Source organism: Danio aesculapii, chromosome 10 (genome assembly GCF_903798145.1).
Source record: "Danio aesculapii chromosome 10, fDanAes4.1, whole genome shotgun sequence".
NCBI classification, from domain to species: domain Eukaryota; kingdom Metazoa; phylum Chordata; class Actinopteri; order Cypriniformes; family Danionidae; genus Danio; species Danio aesculapii.
The window spans coordinates 23,213,439-23,234,305 of record NC_079444.1 but is presented as its reverse complement, the minus strand read 5'-3'; the positions used below and the strand labels follow the sequence as shown (position 1 = coordinate 23,234,305).

Here is a 20,867-nt window from a genome sequence, read left to right as displayed (position 1 = left end):
TGGAAAATACTTCTGTAAAGCCCATACTTTCATTTATCATTGACTCATCCGAGTCATCATCCATGATTGCACAACAAGCACAGATCAGATCAAGCGATGACTGTTTATTCACTTAAAGTTGTTATTTTTAAGAAATGTTACAGATACCGCGAACTCCAGCTTGTTGTTGTCTCAATCCGTGACGTAGCTCGAGGAACTGTAGTGTGTATTGCTAGGTGGAATCCTTCAGAACAGTCACAGTAGTCGCTCGCTTATGTCGTCACGCACACGAGTTTTAGCCTGCGTCCAAAATACTGTACACTGTGCGCGTGGAGTGAGTGTGCGGTGATCAATATCGACAGGTATTTCCGTTTTTACTTTGTTGACAGTATTATGTTTTGTATATGTATTGAGTTCTTGCTTTTTACTTTAATTCAGGAGTTTTTTTTAATGACGATTGCTTGATTAAAATAACTTGTCCCGCATTTTCGTGGCTCACGTGCTTAAGAACTGATAGTGTATACTGAAATACTACAGTGTGTTTGAAGGGAAGATGAGCGCGGATGTGGAGCGTGTGTTGATCCAGCTCCAGGATGAGGCCGGTGAGGTGCTCGGGTCTCCCTTCGATGTGCCGCTGGACATCAGTCCGGATAAACTGCAGCTGGTCTGCAATGCGCTCTTACAGAAGGTAGGAATAATGATGGACTGAGTGTGGATTTCATCCAGTTGTAAAGTATTCAACTGAACTGAAAAAGTTCAAGTTCTTCTAAAGTTCTTGGTATAAGAATGTATAGTTTCCCTTTTCTTTTAACTTGCTGAAAAAAGTCTATTATGCCCACCAAGGCAGTGTTTATTTGAACAAAAATGCAGAAAAATGGTAATAATGGGAAATATATAATTATGATTAAAATGGGAAGTTTTCTATTTTGCACTAGTCGTAATGTTGAGCAAAATGTTAATACCTTTTTTATTTATATCAGCAAATACTTGTTTATAGAGTTGGTTCACCCAAAAATGAAAAATGTAATTACTAACTCTCATATTGTTTTAATCCCCCCAAACACTTCGTTTATCTTCAGAACACAAATTAAGATATTTTAGATGAAATCCGAGAGCTTTCTTATCCTCCTTAGATGGCAGTGGTCCTGAGATGTTGTCAAAACACACCATGTGACTTCAGTGGTTCAACTGTAATAATTGGAAGCTCCGAGAACAAATTTGTGTGCCAAAATAAATAGTATATATGACTCTTCACCCATATCTTCACTCCCCTGTTCATCAGTATGTGCGCTTACTACAATATTTATGACGAATTCCCATCAGAGTCAAAAGTGCAACAAGCAGTGGTCGTATTGCTTGTAGTAAACATGCACCCTGATATGATATGGAAGATCTCTAGATGAATGAAGTTATGTTGACAATTTTTGCCGCACAAAAGTGTTCTTGCAGCTTCATATGCTTAGTGGCCAACCACAAAAGACACGTGGAATGTTTTGCTAACGTTTTTGTTCCTTTTCTGGACGTCTTGTGACTGTTGCTGTCAATAAAGAATAAGGGAGCTTTTAGATATTGATCTAAAATATTTTTATTTGTGGGTTACTTGTTAATAATAACTTTTAATTTTTTTGGGTGAACTAACCCTTTAATATCTAATCATTTGCACAGTGTTGTACTATACAGTTGCTTCGCTTGAAATTATATGCTGTAATTTGATAACGTCTCTTTTTTTTCACATGTGTCTGCAGGAGGAGCCTGTGCCATTCCTGTTCTTTGTGAAGGATGCGGAGCTGGTGTCGTCTCTGGGCTCCTGCGTTCAGACATTGGGTCTGGAGACGGAGCAGGTGCTGCCGGTGGTGTATCAGCCGCAAGCTGTGTTTCGTGTGCGGGCCGTGGCTCGGTGCACCAGCTCTCTGGAGGGCCACACCGAGGCCGTCATCTCTGTGGCATTCAGCCCAACTGGAAAGTAGGTGGATTAAACTGCGATGTTAAAGGCAAATTTATTTTAAAGAGACGTAAAAAGAATATCAGACTTTTTGTTCATTTTGGGGATGTTACTCAGATATCTGGCCAGTGGATCTGGAGACACGACAGTGAGGTTTTGGGATCTGAGCACAGAAACGCCACACCACACTTCTAGAGGTTTGTTTATTGCATAGGTGATTCAATAATTCCAGGTATATTTGCTGTCTGAAATATACATTGTAAATTTTTTATATATACATACAAAATGTAGGTATTTTTAGGTATTTTAAGAAAGTGCTAATAGTTTTCATGGATCAAAATATCTTACAGGCCATAACAATTATTTTTGCAAAAAAGTGTGTCATGGCAAATTACTCTGTAATCAAAATCATTTGTTTTACTTATTATTTATTTTGGAATTATTTTACTTATTTAATTTATCAAACTCTAAATACCAAAACCCATTTTCCTAATTCTAAAATATTAAATTGCAAAGCAAAAAAACATTTATCTAACAAATGTCTGTCCATAAATTTTGCATCAGTTCTATTACCAAAACATAATTTGTCTTTACACATCCATCTTTCGGATAAGACGTTAAACTGAGGTCCTGACTCTGTGGTTGTTAAAAATCCCAGGATGTCCTTCGAAAAAGAGTAGAGGTTAAACCCCAGCATCCTAGCCAAATTTGCCCACTGGCCTCTGTCCATCATCACCTCCTAACCATCCCTATATAATAATTGGCTTCATCACTCTTGTCTCCTCTCCACCAATCAGCTGGTGTGTGGTCTAGTGAATCTAAATATGGCTGTCATCGCATCATCCAGGTGGATGCTGCACACTGGTGGTGGAGGAGGAGATTCCCCCGATGTGTAAAGCGTTTTGAAAAGGGCTATATAAATGTAAGGAATTATTATTATTATTATTATTATTATTATTAGATTGATTAATTTGAATGTAAAAAAATGTTTGACAATCACTGAATTATGAAATTATGAAAAAAATATTATATAATTTAATAAGATGAACTGTTAGAAACTGATTTTTCCCTCAAATATTTAAAATTATTAATAAAGAGACTAAGCCGAAAAGAAAATGAATGAATGTTTAAAATGCAATTTGTATCTCCAATTATATGAAACAGACAAATAATTATAATGACCCCAAAAAACACTTGACATACAAGGCATCTGCTACTGAAACCATACGGCTTTCTTCCTGTGTCATGTTTTTAAGGACACACACACTGGGTTTTGACCATTGCTTGGTCTCCAGATGGCAAGAAATTGGCTTCAGGGTGCAAAAACAGTCAGGTGAGCTGAGATTTCTGTGTATAATAAGTTTTTTAGATCTAATATGCTGTATTGTGAAATATTTGCTGTGGTCTTTCTAGATCTTCTTGTGGGATCCAATCACAGGCAAACAGATTGGAAAGACTTTGACAGGACATACAAAGTGGATCACCTGGCTGTGCTGGGAACCTCTCCATCTGTAGGTTATTTTTCTTCTTCAATTTAATTCTAATTTACATCTTCATTTAATTTAGTTTCATCTCTACAGTAAATTCCTGATTAAATGCATTAGAAATTAAAATATTTTATTATAATTTTTTTAATAAATAAGTTAGTTTAATTTAGTTGTTTCATCTCTATAGTGATTTTATGATTCATTTATTATCAATTTTAACAATATTTAACCTATTTTTTTGTAACTTCATGTTACAAAAAATGAACATGAATGAAATGATTATGTAATGGTTATTAAATTGTCTGATTCCTAATAATTACAGTAATGTTTCATTTAGTATCTTAAATTGTACAATCGTACTACATATTAAATAATTAATATTTATTGTTTCATTTAATTATAAATCAGATGTCAGTTTCATTTTTAATTATATAGATAGTAACTGTGCATTGAATTCTCATCATTAAATGAAGAGTTCAGATGCAAAATCCTCTAAGTGCCATCTGAAATTTCCTCTAAAATGACCATTATTTATTTTGCTTAATCATCAATGAATTAATTCCTTTAATAATAATTAAGTTAATGTAGAATGAATGTTTTTGTTCAGAACTGTTTTTTTATCAATCAATTATGCTGTGCTACTTGTTAATTGTTCAATTATAATTCTGAAACTTGTACAATATTTGTACTCTCTTCCTAATTTCAGAAACCCAGAGTGTCGGTATTTGGCAAGCACCAGTAAAGACTGTACGATTCGCATATGGGACACTGTTTTGGGCCGCTATGATAAGATCCTGACAGGACACACACACTCTGTGACGTGTGTGAAATGGGGAGGCGATGGTCTCCTGTACACATCATCCCAGGACAGGACCATTAAAGTCTGGAGAGCCAAAGATGTAAGATGTAAATAGAAAAGAAAGCATATTTACAATGGTGTTTGACTGAGCTTCTGTGAATATCTGTTGTCATCTACGCCATAGGGAGTTCAGTGTCGAACACTGCAAGGTCACGCTCACTGGGTGAACACACTGGCTCTCAGCACTGACTATGTCCTGCGTACAGGAGCGTTTGAACCCGCAAATGCAACCATAAACCCTCAGGATCTAACAGGATCATGTAGGTTTCAGCATTAATCTTTGGTAACCTTATAAATGCATTTTTTGGTCAATTTATGGTGAGACACTGCAGGCAAAAAGTGTGTGCGTCTGTTTTGAGCTTTTCTACTTTTTGGCTTTACCAGTTTTATTCATTTCTGTATTGCAAAATTCAGTGTTTGTTTGACTTTTCACAGTATTTTCTGAATTATGCAGTGATAAAAAGAGATTTTACTCAATTTTCCTTTTAAAATCTGTTCCTAATGTGACAAATTTTTAAATGTTAACCGTACTTCATCCAATGTTTGTTTTTTGGTTGTTTTTTTTTTTTTGCTGAAACAAAGTATCTTATTTTTTTAATGTCATATCAGCAGAATTGGCTATATTCATGGCAAAATCTTCACTAAATATACAATATATAACATAGAATCATATCAGTTTCTTAACAAACATTCATTGTACAAAAAAACATACAAATAGCAACAACACTGAAAAGAGTCCAAAGTATCTTATGAAGTATTTTTAAAATAAAGAAGCATTAAAAAAAAACTGTAAATATGAATATTTGTGTTTTTTCCTAGTGGAGGAGATCAAGGAAAAGGCTTTGAAGCGCTACAACAGTGTCAGAGTGAGTAAAACCTTTAAAATTTCAACCCATGAGATTAATGTAAAACCTGACCCTGTGCTCTTCTTAAGGGTGAAGGTCACGAGAGGCTGGTTTCAGGATCAGACGACTTCACCATGTTCTTATGGAACCCAGCAGAGGACAAGAAGCCGGTCGCTCGTCTGACAGGTCACCAAGCACTGGTCAATGAGGTGCTCTTCTCACCTGACACACGCCTCATCGCCAGCGCTTCCTTCGACAAGTCCATTAAGATCTGGGATGGAAAAACAGGAAAGTAAGTGAGGAGATCACAAATCCATCAATGATAGGCATTCTAGCATAGTTCTGCAATATAGTACATACAGCATTTGAGCAATTCTATATAAATGTAAACGTTGCATTCACCAAAATAGCGAAACCTTTTCTAAGTTTGTAGGCTTGTATTATAAAGTACTGTAAAAATTGTGTCTGTCAATGTTTTCAAACAATTATGTTTGATTTACCAGTCACACGTGGAAATTTCACATCCGTCACATCTATAATGGAGATTTTTCTTCATAAATGCAAAAATCAAATCAATCATTTTTGTTCCATAGTAAGCCAAAAATGTTTATGGATTGACATTTTTCTGATCCCTTAACCCTGTGGTTAGTTGTTTTGGAAAATATAAACAGATGTTTCAATATGTTAACATATACGTTCTCTGTGAATTAATGTTTTAATTAATTAATCTATAACGCTGGAATTGCTCATTTAGTTTTAATTTGAGTAGTTGTAATGTAGAAGCGCTTATAACACAAGCTGAAACCCATTACCAACAAATCCCAAAGCTAAACCGCATTCTAACCATAACCATATAGTAAGTACATGTAATTAATTAATGTTGCTCAGTATTTAAATGAATTGTTACGCTGGAACAACAACACTAAGATAACGTGTAACCAAAATTGATGATAAAGCCCAAATCTCAAACACTCTTGTGATGTATTATCATCTATTTAGAGACCTATTGAGGCAAGGCATCTTTATTTGTACATTTCGTACACACAATTGGTCATTCAGATTGCTGTACATAAACAAGATGATTAAAAGATTCATAAAATAATCACATTAAGTATAATAAAAAGAAATTATTTAAAATGGAAATAAAAACAGCAAAGAATTAAAATGATAAATGTGTTAAAACAGATTTAAAAGGAATTTTAAAAAACAGTTCTTATTTTAAGTCTTGATTTGAATGTGAGAATTTACAAAGATCTATTAAATATTGCCTATTTAATATCATCTGGTTATTTTCTGCCCACAGGTTTATGAATATTGTTCATTTAAACCTTATTACTCACCATTTTTTAGTTTAAAGTATGAAATATGTGATATTTTATGCAGCCTCTATTGCCTGAAAATGGACCGACATTGACTCATAGTGCATTTCCATTAGTGTACACTGGGAGGCGCTCAAATCACATCAGTGTCTGCCTATTTTGCTTGTTTGCACATGGCAACAACCCAGACAGTTTCTTCAAATATATCTTGCACAATCAAACACGTCAGCATGTTTTGTCGTACCTCGTGAAGGTGAATTAAAGAGCTTTTGTGTCTGTTTTGCAGATATCTGAATTCACTGCGGGGTCACGTCGGGCCGGTTTACCAGGTGGCATGGTCAGCAGACAGTCGTCTGTTGGTCAGCGGCAGCAGTGACAGCACTCTGAAGGTGTGGGACATCAAAACAGGAAAACTGAACGCAGACCTGCCCGGCCATGCTGACGAGGTAATCAGTGGATTTAGTTCAGAGGTCAAGAGTCTTACACAAGGGTCAGGGCTTTGGAATGGCTGGTTTTACCTCTTCACAGTTATTTAGTAGTTCAGATGTTATTATTGTATTTATTTGTATTTTTTAATAGCTTTGTTTATTTATTTTACATTTCTCTTATGTGTTTTTGACATAAGGCTAAGGAATCTTAGTACTTCAACGTTTTAGTCTTTAATTATTATATATATATATATATATATATATATATATATATATATATATATATATATATATATATATATATATCATTCATTTAAACAACTAAAACTGATTTCTAATAGTGTTAAAAGAAAACGTTTCTCACTTTCTATTTTAATTTGATGTAATAAGTAACGCAATGGTTGGACAATGAAACTGAAACGCCTGGTTTTAGACCACAATAATTAATCGGGTCTCCTTTGCGGCCAACAGAGCATCAATATATCATCTTGGGAATGACAAATGCAAGTCCTGCACAGTGGCCAGAGAGATTTTGAGCAATTATTCTTGCAGAATAGTGGCTACGTAACTATGTGATGCTGGTGGAGGAAAACGTTTCCTGACATGTTCATCAAAGCACTCTGTCACCAGTCTTTCTGTGCGTATTGGTGCATTATTATCCTGATACACGGCACCACTTTCAGAATACAATGTTTGAACCATTGGGTGCACATGTTCCTCCAGAATGGTTCGGTAGTACTTGGCAGTGATGTGCCCATCTAGCACAAGGATTTGGTCTAGGGAATGCCCAAACCATCACTAATCCACCCCCATGCTTCAATCTGGGCAGGCAACAGTCTGGGCGGTAGGGCTTTGCGATATTGGAACAATCTGATATCGCAATATTTTATTTTTCTGCCATAAATATTGCGATATGAATACACAAGATATTTTGAATAGCACTATTTGATGGTTTTCTAACAGTATTCAGGTACAGCAATAGAATAATCACAATGAAAAAAATTTTTTTCATTTGTCTCGTTTCTAATCCAACTATCAAAAACATTGTACAGCAAGTAAAATATTTAGTTGTCACAGTCAGAAAAAAGTAAAAATATCTGCCAATGTGGTACATGGAAATCTTTTCGCCTTATGTAGATATTTAGACTACAATCAAGACAAATTCTAAGACTTTTTTGCATGAAGCATATAAATTCAATATACAGTAATTAAATATAATTCTGTGGCTCCTGGTCAACTATAATTCAGACTCAACAGTGCATTTCCTGCAGTGTGACTATTGCGGATGCACACATTGCGATATTGATGCTGAAACAATATATTGTGCAGCCCTACTGGGCAGTGCACATCTTTAGGGCTTCTCCACACTGTAACTCTCCTGAATGTGTGGAAAGAGAGTGAAGTTGGACACGAACAATACATGCTTCACATTGTCCACAGCCCAAGATTTTCCCTGCTGGCGAAATTTGGCATTGGCACGAGTGACCAAAGGTTTGGCTGTAGCAGCCCGGCCTTGTATATTGACCCTGAGGACCTGCCGACAAGTTAAGTTGAGTTCAGCGACTGTGGTTTTATGTTTTTTGGATACAATCCGGGACTGATTATCACTCTGACAGCTTCCTTTTGCATCCACAGCTACTCCTCTTTGGCTGACATTAACAAGTATACCGTGTATCAGTAGACTCTTGATACATCACAAACACTTACTCTTTTGGTCACAGATGCGCCAGCAAGATTTCATTTATGTATACATATCAATTTTTAAACTATTAACAAAAACTACAGTCTTGATGCTAAAAAAAAAATCATTTGAGTGAGAAAAAAATCTTTTGAATGCTCAGTTTTTATCAGTAAACAGTCCGACATTTTGGTATTTGCTCAGTAATAGGATTTAACATTCTGCTATATTTTCCCAGTGATGGGTTGCAGCTGGAAGGGCATATACTGAGTAAAACATATGCTGGATAAGTTGGTGGTTCATTCTGCTGTGGTGACCCCTAATTAATTAAGGGGCTAAGCAGAAAATGAATGAATTCTGCAATATTCTCTCTTTAAAAAAACACTACCTTGCCCTATTTAAGGATTTGTTTTGATTTAGGGAACTGCTCTTCCTTTATAGCAGCATGCCTAAACAAATCATGCATGAACAAAACCACTAATCTTTTGTTTCTCAGGTTTTTGCAGTCGACTGGAGTCCTGATGGACAGCGAGTGGCCAGCGGAGGGAAAGACAAGTGTTTAAGGATGTAAGCGACCTTTTATCCTGCGCAGTTTATTTATTTCCATACCCGCACAATGGCACACCACCTGGCACGTCTTATCTTTTTTTTTCCCCTTTCAGATGGAGGAAGTAAACCGGAGAATCCAGCGGCCCTTGGCTCTACACGCAACAGCCAATCAGGTGTCTAGAAGCGTCACCCCCACAGGACAGTAAACAGCAGTGTCAGAGTATTAAGCTGTCGCCTATTTGCCCAAAGAAAAAACGCTTCGACAGCATCACAAAAGCTGACATATAATGCTCTCTGATGCCTGATAGCAGGAAGATAAAACGGCCGATACTCCAACTCAAATGAGCAGTTGCCCTGTAGAAGTGCCGCCGAACTGACCCACTCTAATCTGTGTAATCTTTCTCACACACACATTCTTTGTAATCAACTTAATCCCTAATGCTGTGATACAGGCAGCGTTAACCGGGTCTGTCTGAGGGCTGGGAGATAACCAGCGGCGTCACAGTGGGCCGTGTTACGTCAGCACAGACGTTTTCTCATTAAAAAAAGCAGTTAAAGGGTTTTTATGGGGGTCCGTGTTGTGCGTTTGGAGATTTCTTATCTCGGATTAACCACTGTAGAGTGTTAAACGTGGTTGTGATGTAAACAGTCTTTAAGGCAAGACGCTGCAGACAAATATTGAAAAAGTGGACTAAAAGGTTGCGTCATACTTCCACAGTTAATTGTGAATTGCAAAATATGCAGTTTAAATATGCAAATGACGTATTGTTTTATTAAAACGCATGTTTCTAGCTCAAAAATATGAATTTTGGATGAAGTTTTAAGGTTTAAAATACTGCTGTTGACACATTAGAATCTCTTTTATCAGTCCATAATTCAGATAATTGTGAGAAACGCCAGAAAAGAATTACATTTTCACAATTGGTTGTACAATAAAATATTGTATATAATCAGCCATATTATGAATGAACATATTCCTCTGTAAAAGCCCTCCAAAATATAGATATGAATAAAACTGTGAAGTTTGGTGTATGTCAATGAAATGAAGATGCTTTGCTCGAAAAAATAAAGTGCTTGAATTAAAATGTACAGACATGCAGCGGTGTAAAGTAAAAAATTACAAATACTTACATGACTGTAATTCAGTAGTTTCTCTCAGGAATTGTAACTTACTAAGTAGTTTTAAAAATGTGTACGGGTACTTTCAATTGAGTACATCTTTAGTGCCGTAGTGTGTTACTATTACTCCACTACTTTCCTTCCTTCTTGTCTATGGAGATTAGAGGACTCAGATTCCTGCCCATTCAAATTGCATATAGAAGGTAGATTGCATCATAATGAACTACCTCAAGACACTGGACGATTTATAAATGCAGCAAACTGTTTGGAAGCACTAAAAATGTCAAAGAAGATGTCCAAAATCTTTACACGCCACCCAGGGACTGTTTAGATGCATGTCACTGATGAGAAGATGATGGATGTTTACGGATGTATGATGACCGAAATGACCTTAAAGACAGGACGTACACATGACTTCAGACTGACATTGTAACCCAACGTCAGGTTAACTTCAATGTCCAACCTAAAATCAGCCAAATATCAACGCCTAACCTTGACGTTGTGTGTACATTACCACTATGACGTCTATAAGATGTTGGATTTTGTTTGCCATACCTGACAAATAAATGTCAGTATTTGACGTCAATATAATGTTGGTTTAAGATGTTGGATCGACATTGATTTTAGTCACTTTCTAACACATCCTAAAATCAAACAAATATTAAAGTCGTTATCGTTATTGGACGTCAAAATAACGTTGTCCTTAGATGCTGGCTAGACATAAAAATTTTGGCCACCTGACATCACGACCTAATAATAACAACATCTTATGATGTTGTGTGCCTACTGGCCAATAGCTAAATGCACTACAGAATGTTACGTTTACAGACACATCTACGAATTACAGACAATTGCATCAGCTTTTTACAGCATATATACTCACTACTTTTGAAAGGGCTACTTCTTACTCATACTTTAAGTAATATTTACTACAGATACTTTTACTCTACTTGCGCTACATTTTTCATTTAAGTATGATTTTTCAGTAGTCTTTCCACCACTGCAGACATGTATTGATAAAGTGAGATAAAAGAAACACTTTGTATATTAGACGTTTTCTTTACATAAGACACTATGAAAAGCCAACAAACTGCAGTTTCTTGCCTTAAGATGCAATTCATATGAATTGGTCGATATTGGCTACTCAGTAAGATGAGACGCTGAACCTATTTGGTTTATTGAATCTGTGTGATGTATTCAGTCTTGAAGCGTACATATCAGACACAGACAAAAGTAGCGCAACTAGTACAGAATAGGCATCCTTTCTGCGAAATCAAGGACATAAAAAGCTTATAAAAAATTAAGCTACCAAAAAAAAAAAAAGCTGCCATTTGCATTTTATAAAACAAGGAAGACAAAACATAAATCTGGCCTTGTCTTGATGATACCATTCGCGCATGCAACTTTTATATCGACACGAATGTCTGGGCATGAGATGTGTAACAACATCAAGATATATCAAAGCACAATACCATAGTTTCCAGTGTAAACTAAGACAAAGGAACATGTGCGTTACATTAATACATCTGCGTATTTGGTTGTGCTAGTTTTCATGCCACATACATCAACTATCTCACGACATCCTCTATAAAAGCATGGTGGTGAGAAAGAAGACACTTGCACGATTGTATTGACGAGTGCAAACTGATGACACGCTCCATATGTTTTTGTGCGCAAATAAATATAGTGTAGGCTACATGGTTCGTTCTCATGGCTCAAGATCCTGGCTTCAACTATACAGACACAGATGGATGGATTAAATCCACTGGGCCAGAGGTCACGGTTCAAAGTCTGGATCTTAGACTTGACTGACGTGGCCAACTGTGTTTGGATAGTTCAGTCTCTGTCTGCGCACTTGTTCATCTTCAGTCTGTTCTCCAGACGTTGTTGAGTAGCTTCACAACCTCCTCGTACAGAACAAAGACAATGGCCACGTCTAAACACACTCGGCCTAGTCGAGGAACTGTGCCTTTGTAGAACCTGCAATGCAAAGCCAGAGAAGTGTATAGGTGAGGTCATATTTACATTAATGTCAATGGGCTATACAGCTATTTTCAGATGAAGCTGCCATATCTTTTTTTTGACTCTCAAAATGGCAGTTTGATTTTATTAATCAGAAAGAACCACTGTATCAGCTAAAAATAGTCTATGATGCTTTACTGAAATTTTTTTCCCATTTTAATTTCCCAATTTAACTTTATTTTGCAATTTTTTATATAAATAATAATTACTAGGGGTAAGCATAAAGTGGCCAAACCCTCGGTCAGCCCTAAACCCAATCAAGCCCTAAGGGGAGAAGTTAACCAAGGTATAAAATATATATTAATAATACATTAAAAAAAAGGAAAACATTATAAATCAGCACAGACATGCTGTGTGTTCTTAACCAAATTAAGAAAATAACCCTTTTGTACTGTTCAAATTTACTCTTTTGTTATGTTCATGGTTATGCTCTTTGGTTATGTTTTTTGCCCAATTGACTTCCATTACCACCATATTTTTTATTACAAATCCAACACCAAATAATCATGCATTCTTGATTGTTGGTGGTTGGAGGTCAATTTCATTTTTTTTACTGTTGATCATCAGTTGGCAGCATTAACCCTTTATACCTGTGCAAAAATGTTTCTGGCTTTTATATGGAGTCCCATGGAATAAAACAGCATATTATAGTATCAAGTATCAACCATCAAGAGTGCATGATTAAATAGTGTCAAGGCTTTGCAATCAAAAAAAATGTAATTTTAAGGGAAGTCAATGGGGCAAAAACAGCCACTAACATAACGAAAGGGTAGTAAACTTGCCTAGAGTGTATTGTTGAGTTTTTGAAAACATTCAAAGCATTTTCACAAAATATGTGTCAAAATAGGGCTGCACGGTGGCGCAGTGGGTAGCATGATCGCCTCACAGCTGGTTTGAGCCTCGGCTGGACCAGTTGGTGGTTCTGTGTGGAGTTTGCATGTTCTCCTCGTATTGGTGTGGGTTTTCTCCGGGTGCTTCGGTTTCCCCCACAGTCTAAAGACATGTGGTACAGGTGAATGGGGTGAGCAAAATTGTCTGTAGTGTATGAGTGTGTGTGGATGTTTCCCAGTGATGGGAAGGGCATCCGCTGTGTAAAACATATGCTGGATAAGTTGGTGGTTCATTCCGCTGTGGCGACCCCAGATTAATAAAGGGACTAAGCCGAAAAAAATGAATGAATGTGTCAAAATAAGGTTCGTCACCAAAAATCATTCCATTTGCTGAAATGCAGAGGACGTTGTGGCCAAATTAAAACTCTGAATCACCCCAGAGTGGATGAAAACATCCCCAACAGCACACAAGGGTTAAAATATTTTTTTTCTATTTATAAAAAAGACATCAAATCTTCTAGCCATGAGAAAGTGCGAGATGGTTTTAAAAACTTCCAGTGTAAAAAAAAAAAATCTGTCTCCAAGCTATCAGTGAACTAAAGGCTATAACATTAGCATTCAGTTTTGAAAATTCATTCAAAATCGTCGGAACTCCAAAAATACCAATCAACATGCATGCTTCAAGAGAAATACTGAAAATGTTAGATTAAGTGTCAAAAGGAAATAAAAATAAATACCAAATTCTGTCATGATCAGCAGGAGCCAGAGAGTACCTTCTACAAATAACATAAACACCTGATGTTCATCGGCCAAATCCTTAACTTAACAGCAATTTTTAATTTGTGTGAGGAAAAAATAGCCTTTAAAAGGAAAACATGCTGATCATTTAGTTATACATGTGTATATGTCTTTCTTCAGCTGAAGAAAAGTTAAGGATTTGGAGGAAAACAAAGGCTTCAAAAACTGCAATGACTTGTAAACTAAAGTATTACATGAACATGTATTGTAAAAGTTTTGTTTATATATGTATATTTTCTGAAAAAGATTGATGGTTTTTGCTAGAGATCAGTTATAATCAAATCATGTTCATAGAAAGGTTAGTAATTAACATTAAAATACAAGTATTTATGTGTATAAATCATCTGTTTAGTGAGAAGTGTTTTTCATATGATATGTGAATGACCGGTACGGCTTTACTGTGACATTTACTTGAGTAAAAATGACGTTGTCTGAAACTTTCTGTCATACATCACACCCACCAAAAGAGTACTCATTTGGCAGTGGAAATGCAAGCTTGATAAAGGTGACCCGTACCATACTGTACCTCTCAGTAGAAACAGGCCATAAGAGGGGCGTGGTTAAAAATATTGGGGCTGAAACGGGTGTCACACAGAGAAAGATCGCCATTCCAAACGCAGAAGTAGTCAGACTTTGAAGATTAGAAGACTTTTTTTTTTCACAGCATTAACAAATTTTTCACCTAAATTAGTTTCGCTTCAGCAATCGTAAACTTGTCGGATAGCTTGGGGTAAATTAACATAAACAATAGGGAAATTGACATTTTTGGGCGAACTACCCCTTTAAGGCAGAAGAAAAAAATGCCCAAATGGACTCAAATTAAGGGAAACAATACATACGCTAACGGGCCTTCATTCTTTAAAATCTGGAATGCACAATCCATCGTGCTCTTGTAGCGATGAGCCTCCAATCCCTAAAACAAAAAGATGACACTATTTTATTCAATATACAAAGTAAATACACACACAGTAAATAATCTTCTCATGCTAACCTGCATTCGAGTCTTCACCACATCAAGTGGCGTGTTCCCAAAAACACTCGCTGCCCCTGCTGTTGCTCCAAACATGGCTGTAACCAGTGGGTGCATGTCACGAGCAGGGTCATCACCTGAAGATTAAATTATCATTTTTTGGATTTCGCCCATTGTAAAACAAATGAACTGAAGTGTGTGTATATATATATATATATATATATATTTTTTTTTTTTTTTTTTTTTTTTTTTTCTATTATTAAAGATTGTGATCTTATACTTACCTTTGTACCAATTCCGCAACAAATTCATAACATAAAACCGTATTGCTTGGTTGCTACCCTGCTTCAGAAGTGTAGCAGTCAGTCCCTGATACGTCCCTCGTACACCTACAAACATAAGTATTGTATTATTACAACGCAAACATTTTTTTTATATATTTTCAATAGTTTAACTTATTTACTTGTAAAACACTTTATTTTCAATGTTATTTATGAATGAAAATTAAATGCCATATTAGCATCAACAGATATATTCATCTAAAAATGTTAAGTACTTAAAGAATAAAAAAAGATTACAATATAATGTCAGTATAACCATTAACAACAATAAAAAAATTTGGTCATAAAAAAAATTACTTTTTTATTATAATTTTTTTACACCCCCATTTTGAGTAATACCACTACTTAAATTTTTATTTATTGCCTTCTATTCCTATTTAAGTACCTTGATCTCTAATGATTTCCCGTACACCATGAAAAAACCCTCGGTAACGTGGCCTCAGAGAGCACTGGTCATGAATGAACTTCACCTGAAAACAATACAAACAGAACAAAGTTGAAGTCAGAAATATTAGCCCCTCTTTTAATTGTTTTACCTTTTTGAAATATTTCCCAAATGATGTTTAACAGAGCGAGGTAATTTTCACAGTATGACTGATAATATTTTTTCTTCTGGAGAAAGTCTTAATTGTTTTATATCGGCTAGAATAAAAGCAGTTTTTAATTTTTTAGAAAACATTTTAAGGTCAATATTATTAGCCCCTTAGTCTACAGAACAAACCATCATTATACAATAACTTGCCTAATTACCCTAACCTGCCTAGTTAACCTAATTAACCTAGTGAAGCCTTTAAATGTCACTTTAAGCTGTATAAAATGTCATGAAAAATATCTAGTCAAATATTATTTACTGTCATCATGGCAAAGATAAAATAAATGAGTTATTATAAATGAGTTATTAAAACTATTATGTTTAGAAATCGATTGAAAAAATCGTCTCTCCATTAAACAGAAATTTGGGGGAAAAAAATAAACAGGGGGGCTAATAATTCTGACTTCAACTGTATATAAGGCACGACTGCAAATATACTAAATAAAAAGTATTCTAGTAATGCATAAACAAAACATCCAGTATCAATCCCACCTTGACTGTTTCCATTGGACAAACCACCAACACCGCCTCTGCAATTCCCGCTCCAAGTCCACACAGCAAACTTGCTTTATTATCAAGCCGACCCGTAGCGTCCCGCATCGGGTTACTCAAAACCTCGAATGTTCCAAACCTGCCATAATGCCAATAACATGAACATGAGCAAAACAGATGTCTTTTAAAGCAGAAACATATAAAGATGAATCTTTCTTACCGTACTGCAGATTTTGGGATGGACCCGTAAAGCAGTGAACTAAGCCCTCTGTACAGACCTCTCAAGCCATGATCCTGCACCGTCAGCTTAACACAGTCACCTGCATTGAAATTGATTAGAAAAGTCATGCTACTTATCTACATATTCAATGTTGCATTTAGGGCTGCACGATATTTAAAAGATGTGACAGTGATATTTATTTTTCTGCGATGACTATTGCAATATGAACACAATTTCACAACATTATTTGAGGGTTTTCTAATGAGTCTAAAAGTTTTCAGCTACAGAAATTGAATAATCACAATGAGACAATTTGTCTCATGTCTAGTCCAGATATCAAAAAAATCTTAGAACAAGAAAAAACAAGCAAAATTATCTGCCATAAAAAATGTAGCTATTTGGACTAGAAACAAAAAAAAAAAATATATATATATATATATATATATATATATATATATATATATATATATATATATATATATATATATATATATATATAAATATATATATATATATATATATAAATATATATATATATATATATATATATATATATATATAAATATATATATATATATATATATATATATAAATATATATATATATAAATATATATATATATATATATATATATAAATATATATATATATATATATATATATATAAATATATATATATATATATATATATATATATATATATAAATATATATATATATATATATATAAATATATATATATATATATATATATAAATATATATATATATATATATATATATATATATAAATATATATATATATATATATATATATATATATAAATATATATATATATATAAATATATATATATATATATATAAATATATATATATATATATATATATATATATATATATATATAAATATATATATATATATATATATATATATATATATATATATATATATATATATATATATATATATATATATATATATATATATATATATATATATATATATATATATATATATATATGTCCCCAATAATAACTCTGTCACTCAATGACACCGAATCTCCTGTCAGAAAAGTCTAGCGGCTGGGAATGAGCTTTTTACAGTGTCTGCTATAATGTTAATGTTGTTTTTGTGTGTTTACGTAGAGAAATATGGCCCCGGTGTAAATGCAAAGTGCAGTTAAGAGCTCATTACCACATTCTATCGTTATAATAAAATGATATCGCTGCCTTCAGTGATTTCCTAAAGATAAATTTTGAAGCCCTTCCCCTTCGCACTCTGTTTCAAGGGCCAAGGGGAAGGGGTAAGGGTACAAAAATAGAATTGGGATTGGCCCTTAATTTGCTTTGCATTTACAATGTAATTTTTGAGGCCAAACCTTGAAAGAATGTGCAAACATCTGATAGTACTTTGAACTGGTTGATAACACATGAAGAGCTTATAAACTGTGTAAAGCAGTCAAAACAGCATCACAAATTCCACCATTACAACAGAAACAAAGATCTGCAGCAAGGAAACATGTCTAACACCTGTCATTCTGATACCTGTAACTATAAAAGATCAACTCTGTGACTGTAATGGAACAAATTGGTCATGTTTGAGCATCCTGTCTCTTTATAGTCACATCTTGTGACATCATGTCTTGTTCATCTTATAGCTCTCAAACTTGATCCCTTGAGGGCCGCAACTCTGCATAGTTTTACTCCAACCCTAATCAAACAGCTGATCCAGCTAATCAAGGTGTTCAAGACTACTAGAGACTACTAAGCAGGTGTGAGTTGCAGGTGGTTGGAGCTAAACTATGCAGAGCTGCGGCCTTCCAGGAATCGAGTTTGAGACCATTGAATAGATGTCTTTAGTCTATGCCAGTGGTTCTTAATTCTGGTCCTCGGACCCCCTCCCGACCTGCATATTTTGTTTGTCTTCCTTAATTAACACACCTGATTCAGATCATTAGCTTGTTAACAGAGAGACCCATGGACTGATCCTTGTGTATCAAATAAGAGAGACATGCAAAGTGAGCAGGTCGGGGGCCCCAAGAACAGGAATTGAGAACTGGTCTATGCTGTGTTCCTATTTCTGTCAAACCACATCAGAATTTAGGTGTGGTCACACTTGACTTTTCCTCCCATAGACTACCATTCATACACACGCGAATGCGTCAGACCAGAAACGCAACGTCATGCATCAAGTTTCGCAAGTTGCTGCAGTGCAAAGTTCAAGCTTGGTGAACTCTGACCTGCGAAATCGCATCACTTGACTGCGTGTGACCAATTGAGCATTAAAACATGACCTCTCTGGACAGAAATTTAAAATATTGAGCAATCGTTGGCTTTTTTTTAACGTCTAATCATCTTGTTTAATCCCGCCCCTTTTCGCAGCGCCGTACGACAGAATTTCGCACACACAAAGCCCAGTGTGACCGTAGCTTTTGTCTGAAAGTGCACCAAGAACTTGAAGTCTCATATCAGTTTAGTGTGCACTAGGCAGCGTTCACACTTGCTCGATTGAACCACACTAGAGTTTGTTTTAATCCAGTGTTTCTCAACCACGTTTCTGGAGGACCACTAGCTCTGCACATTTTCCATGTCTCCTTAACCAAACACACCGGTTCTGATCATCAGCTAATTAGCAGAGACTGAAACACCTGTAGTGGGTGTGACAGACAAAGGAGACATCCGAAACATGCAGTGTTGGTGGTCCTCTAGGAACGTGTGAACACACCCAACATGATTGGAGAAGTAGTTTCAAGCAGCAAATCCAGATATTACATTCTGAAAATGTTATATATATTGACAAAGTGAATTTTTCAGAAGCTGAGACAATTATTTCTTGACATTTATCTGAGTGTACGGCTTCCTGATTGGCAAAAACTGTTAAAAAGTCGCTTTTATTTATCAAGAAATGTTTTGCTGCTTGCTATTGATGTGATCACTAGTGAGTGACAGATCAAGATTTCAGAAATCATGATTAATAAATCCAGAAAAAGTAAATAAATTAAACAGAGGTTTTCCTCACCAATGCCTCTGTATCGAGGGGGATTAGCTCGCTCATCTAACTGTAGCTGGGTCTTCACATACTCCGTGGGGAATGTGATGCAGATCTCAATGCCTCCTGCAATGCCACCTGTGTAAGAAAACAATATCATCAGTATATAAAGTGTGTCTAAACCGCATTCAGTGACAGCAACAGCAATCCCTGTGACTCCATCGGTCGTACAGCTGTTTAACTTCCATCGAGGATAGTTAAGGTCATCTGGTTTTAGTTGTAATTGTTTACCAAACAATATGCAACACCGAAACATAGTGTTGTTGCCATAGTTAACAATGTTGGAGCCATGACGTTTGTGTGGTTAGCAATACACCAAGGTGTCCAGTCTTGTGTATATAAACAAGTCAATAAAAGAGATTTCTGGAATCTACCATTTGACAGACCCAGCACAAATATGCAGGTCATGGACTACTGGGCAGTGAGTTTCACAGTAATGGCAGGCTGCAAGGGTTATAAAAGGGAACGGGGACGCGCAGGCGAGACATTTGATCCACAATCACGCGTGCCTGTTGTTTTGGGCTCGCGCATATGGTATCGCGTGATTCACCAAAACATTAGCGCTTGTGTGCTTCTAACACAAACACAACACGCCTTTACCTGCGAAAATAGCCTTCCACGGATGCGTGATCTTTCTCCCTCCTATAGCAGCGGCCGCTAGAGTCCTTTGGCCCGGATAAATGTTGGGAATTGGGGTAAAAGTGCGCTTCGAGCCCCCGCCAGCGGAGGGAATCCGGGTCGGCGCCGCAGGATGCTGTAGCGGCGCGCATCCTCGTCTCAGTATCGCATCTTTGCACGGCCCTTCCGAAACAGAAAACGGTTTATACAAAGACGACATGTTTGCTGATGTTTTGAGCGTACAGTGTGGAAATCTCTACTGTGTGACGCCGCGCTGGATGCGTCTGTCCAATCGGACGGAGACAACACAATCGCGCTATCACAGGAAGACCACTCTGGGGCGTGGCGGCGTGGAGCTCATGAATATTAATAAAGAGGTCACGCAGCAAGCTTAGCTATTGGTCCGTTTTAAACATTTGATTTATTTATAAGCTATTTAGCTAGTGTATTATTAATACGATTGATAAGGCGATAATCAATTGGTCCAATAATATTACCGTACGACCACACCCACAACCTACCATATTATTTATATTTAAAAGAATACATTTTGTATCAAAAAAGCAAACTGGACAACCACTCAACATGTAGCCTGGCTACAATATATCAAAGTTGAATGTCTAGTTTAAAATATATTTTATATTTAAATGTATGAATATGTATGTTCCTGTATGTTTTTATCTAACATTTAATAATGTTTTTCTGTTTGTTACATTATTTAAGTTTAATTTA

General features: G+C 35.7%; 2 protein-coding genes across 3 annotated transcripts; one reads left to right on the top strand and one right to left on the bottom strand.

The window, feature by feature from the left end:
* The first annotated feature begins 276 nt into the window (after positions 1-276).
* On the top strand, positions 277-9,648 carry nle1 (notchless homolog 1 (Drosophila)). Of its 2 annotated transcripts, none has more exons than XM_056466713.1 (13): positions 277-341; positions 528-667; positions 1,725-1,942; positions 2,039-2,118; positions 3,178-3,254; positions 3,335-3,432; positions 4,115-4,307; positions 4,392-4,527; positions 5,087-5,133; positions 5,202-5,404; positions 6,718-6,877; positions 9,034-9,104; positions 9,200-9,648. In XM_056466713.1, the coding sequence occupies exons 2-13, from the start codon at positions 533-535 to the stop codon at positions 9,210-9,212; spliced, it is 1,431 nt and encodes a 476-aa protein (XP_056322688.1). In that variant the 5' UTR covers positions 277-341; positions 528-532; the 3' UTR covers positions 9,213-9,648. The 2 variants fall into 2 exon arrangements, with proteins under 2 accessions (XP_056322688.1, XP_056322687.1); XM_056466712.1 differs by having other exon boundaries at positions 278-341; positions 517-667.
* Positions 9,649-11,353: 1,705 nt separating this feature from the next.
* Positions 11,354-20,455, bottom strand: slc25a1a (solute carrier family 25 member 1a). Its single transcript, XM_056466714.1, has 9 exons — positions 20,118-20,455; positions 19,488-19,595; positions 16,471-16,570; positions 16,251-16,389; positions 15,552-15,636; positions 15,110-15,214; positions 14,847-14,962; positions 14,695-14,768; positions 11,354-12,185 (listed from the first exon to the last, which is right to left on the bottom strand). Exons 1-9 carry the CDS (start codon positions 20,353-20,355, stop codon positions 12,071-12,073), a joined length of 1,080 nt encoding a protein of 359 aa, XP_056322689.1. The 5' UTR covers positions 20,356-20,455; the 3' UTR covers positions 11,354-12,070.
* Between the last annotated feature and the right edge of the window lie 412 nt (positions 20,456-20,867).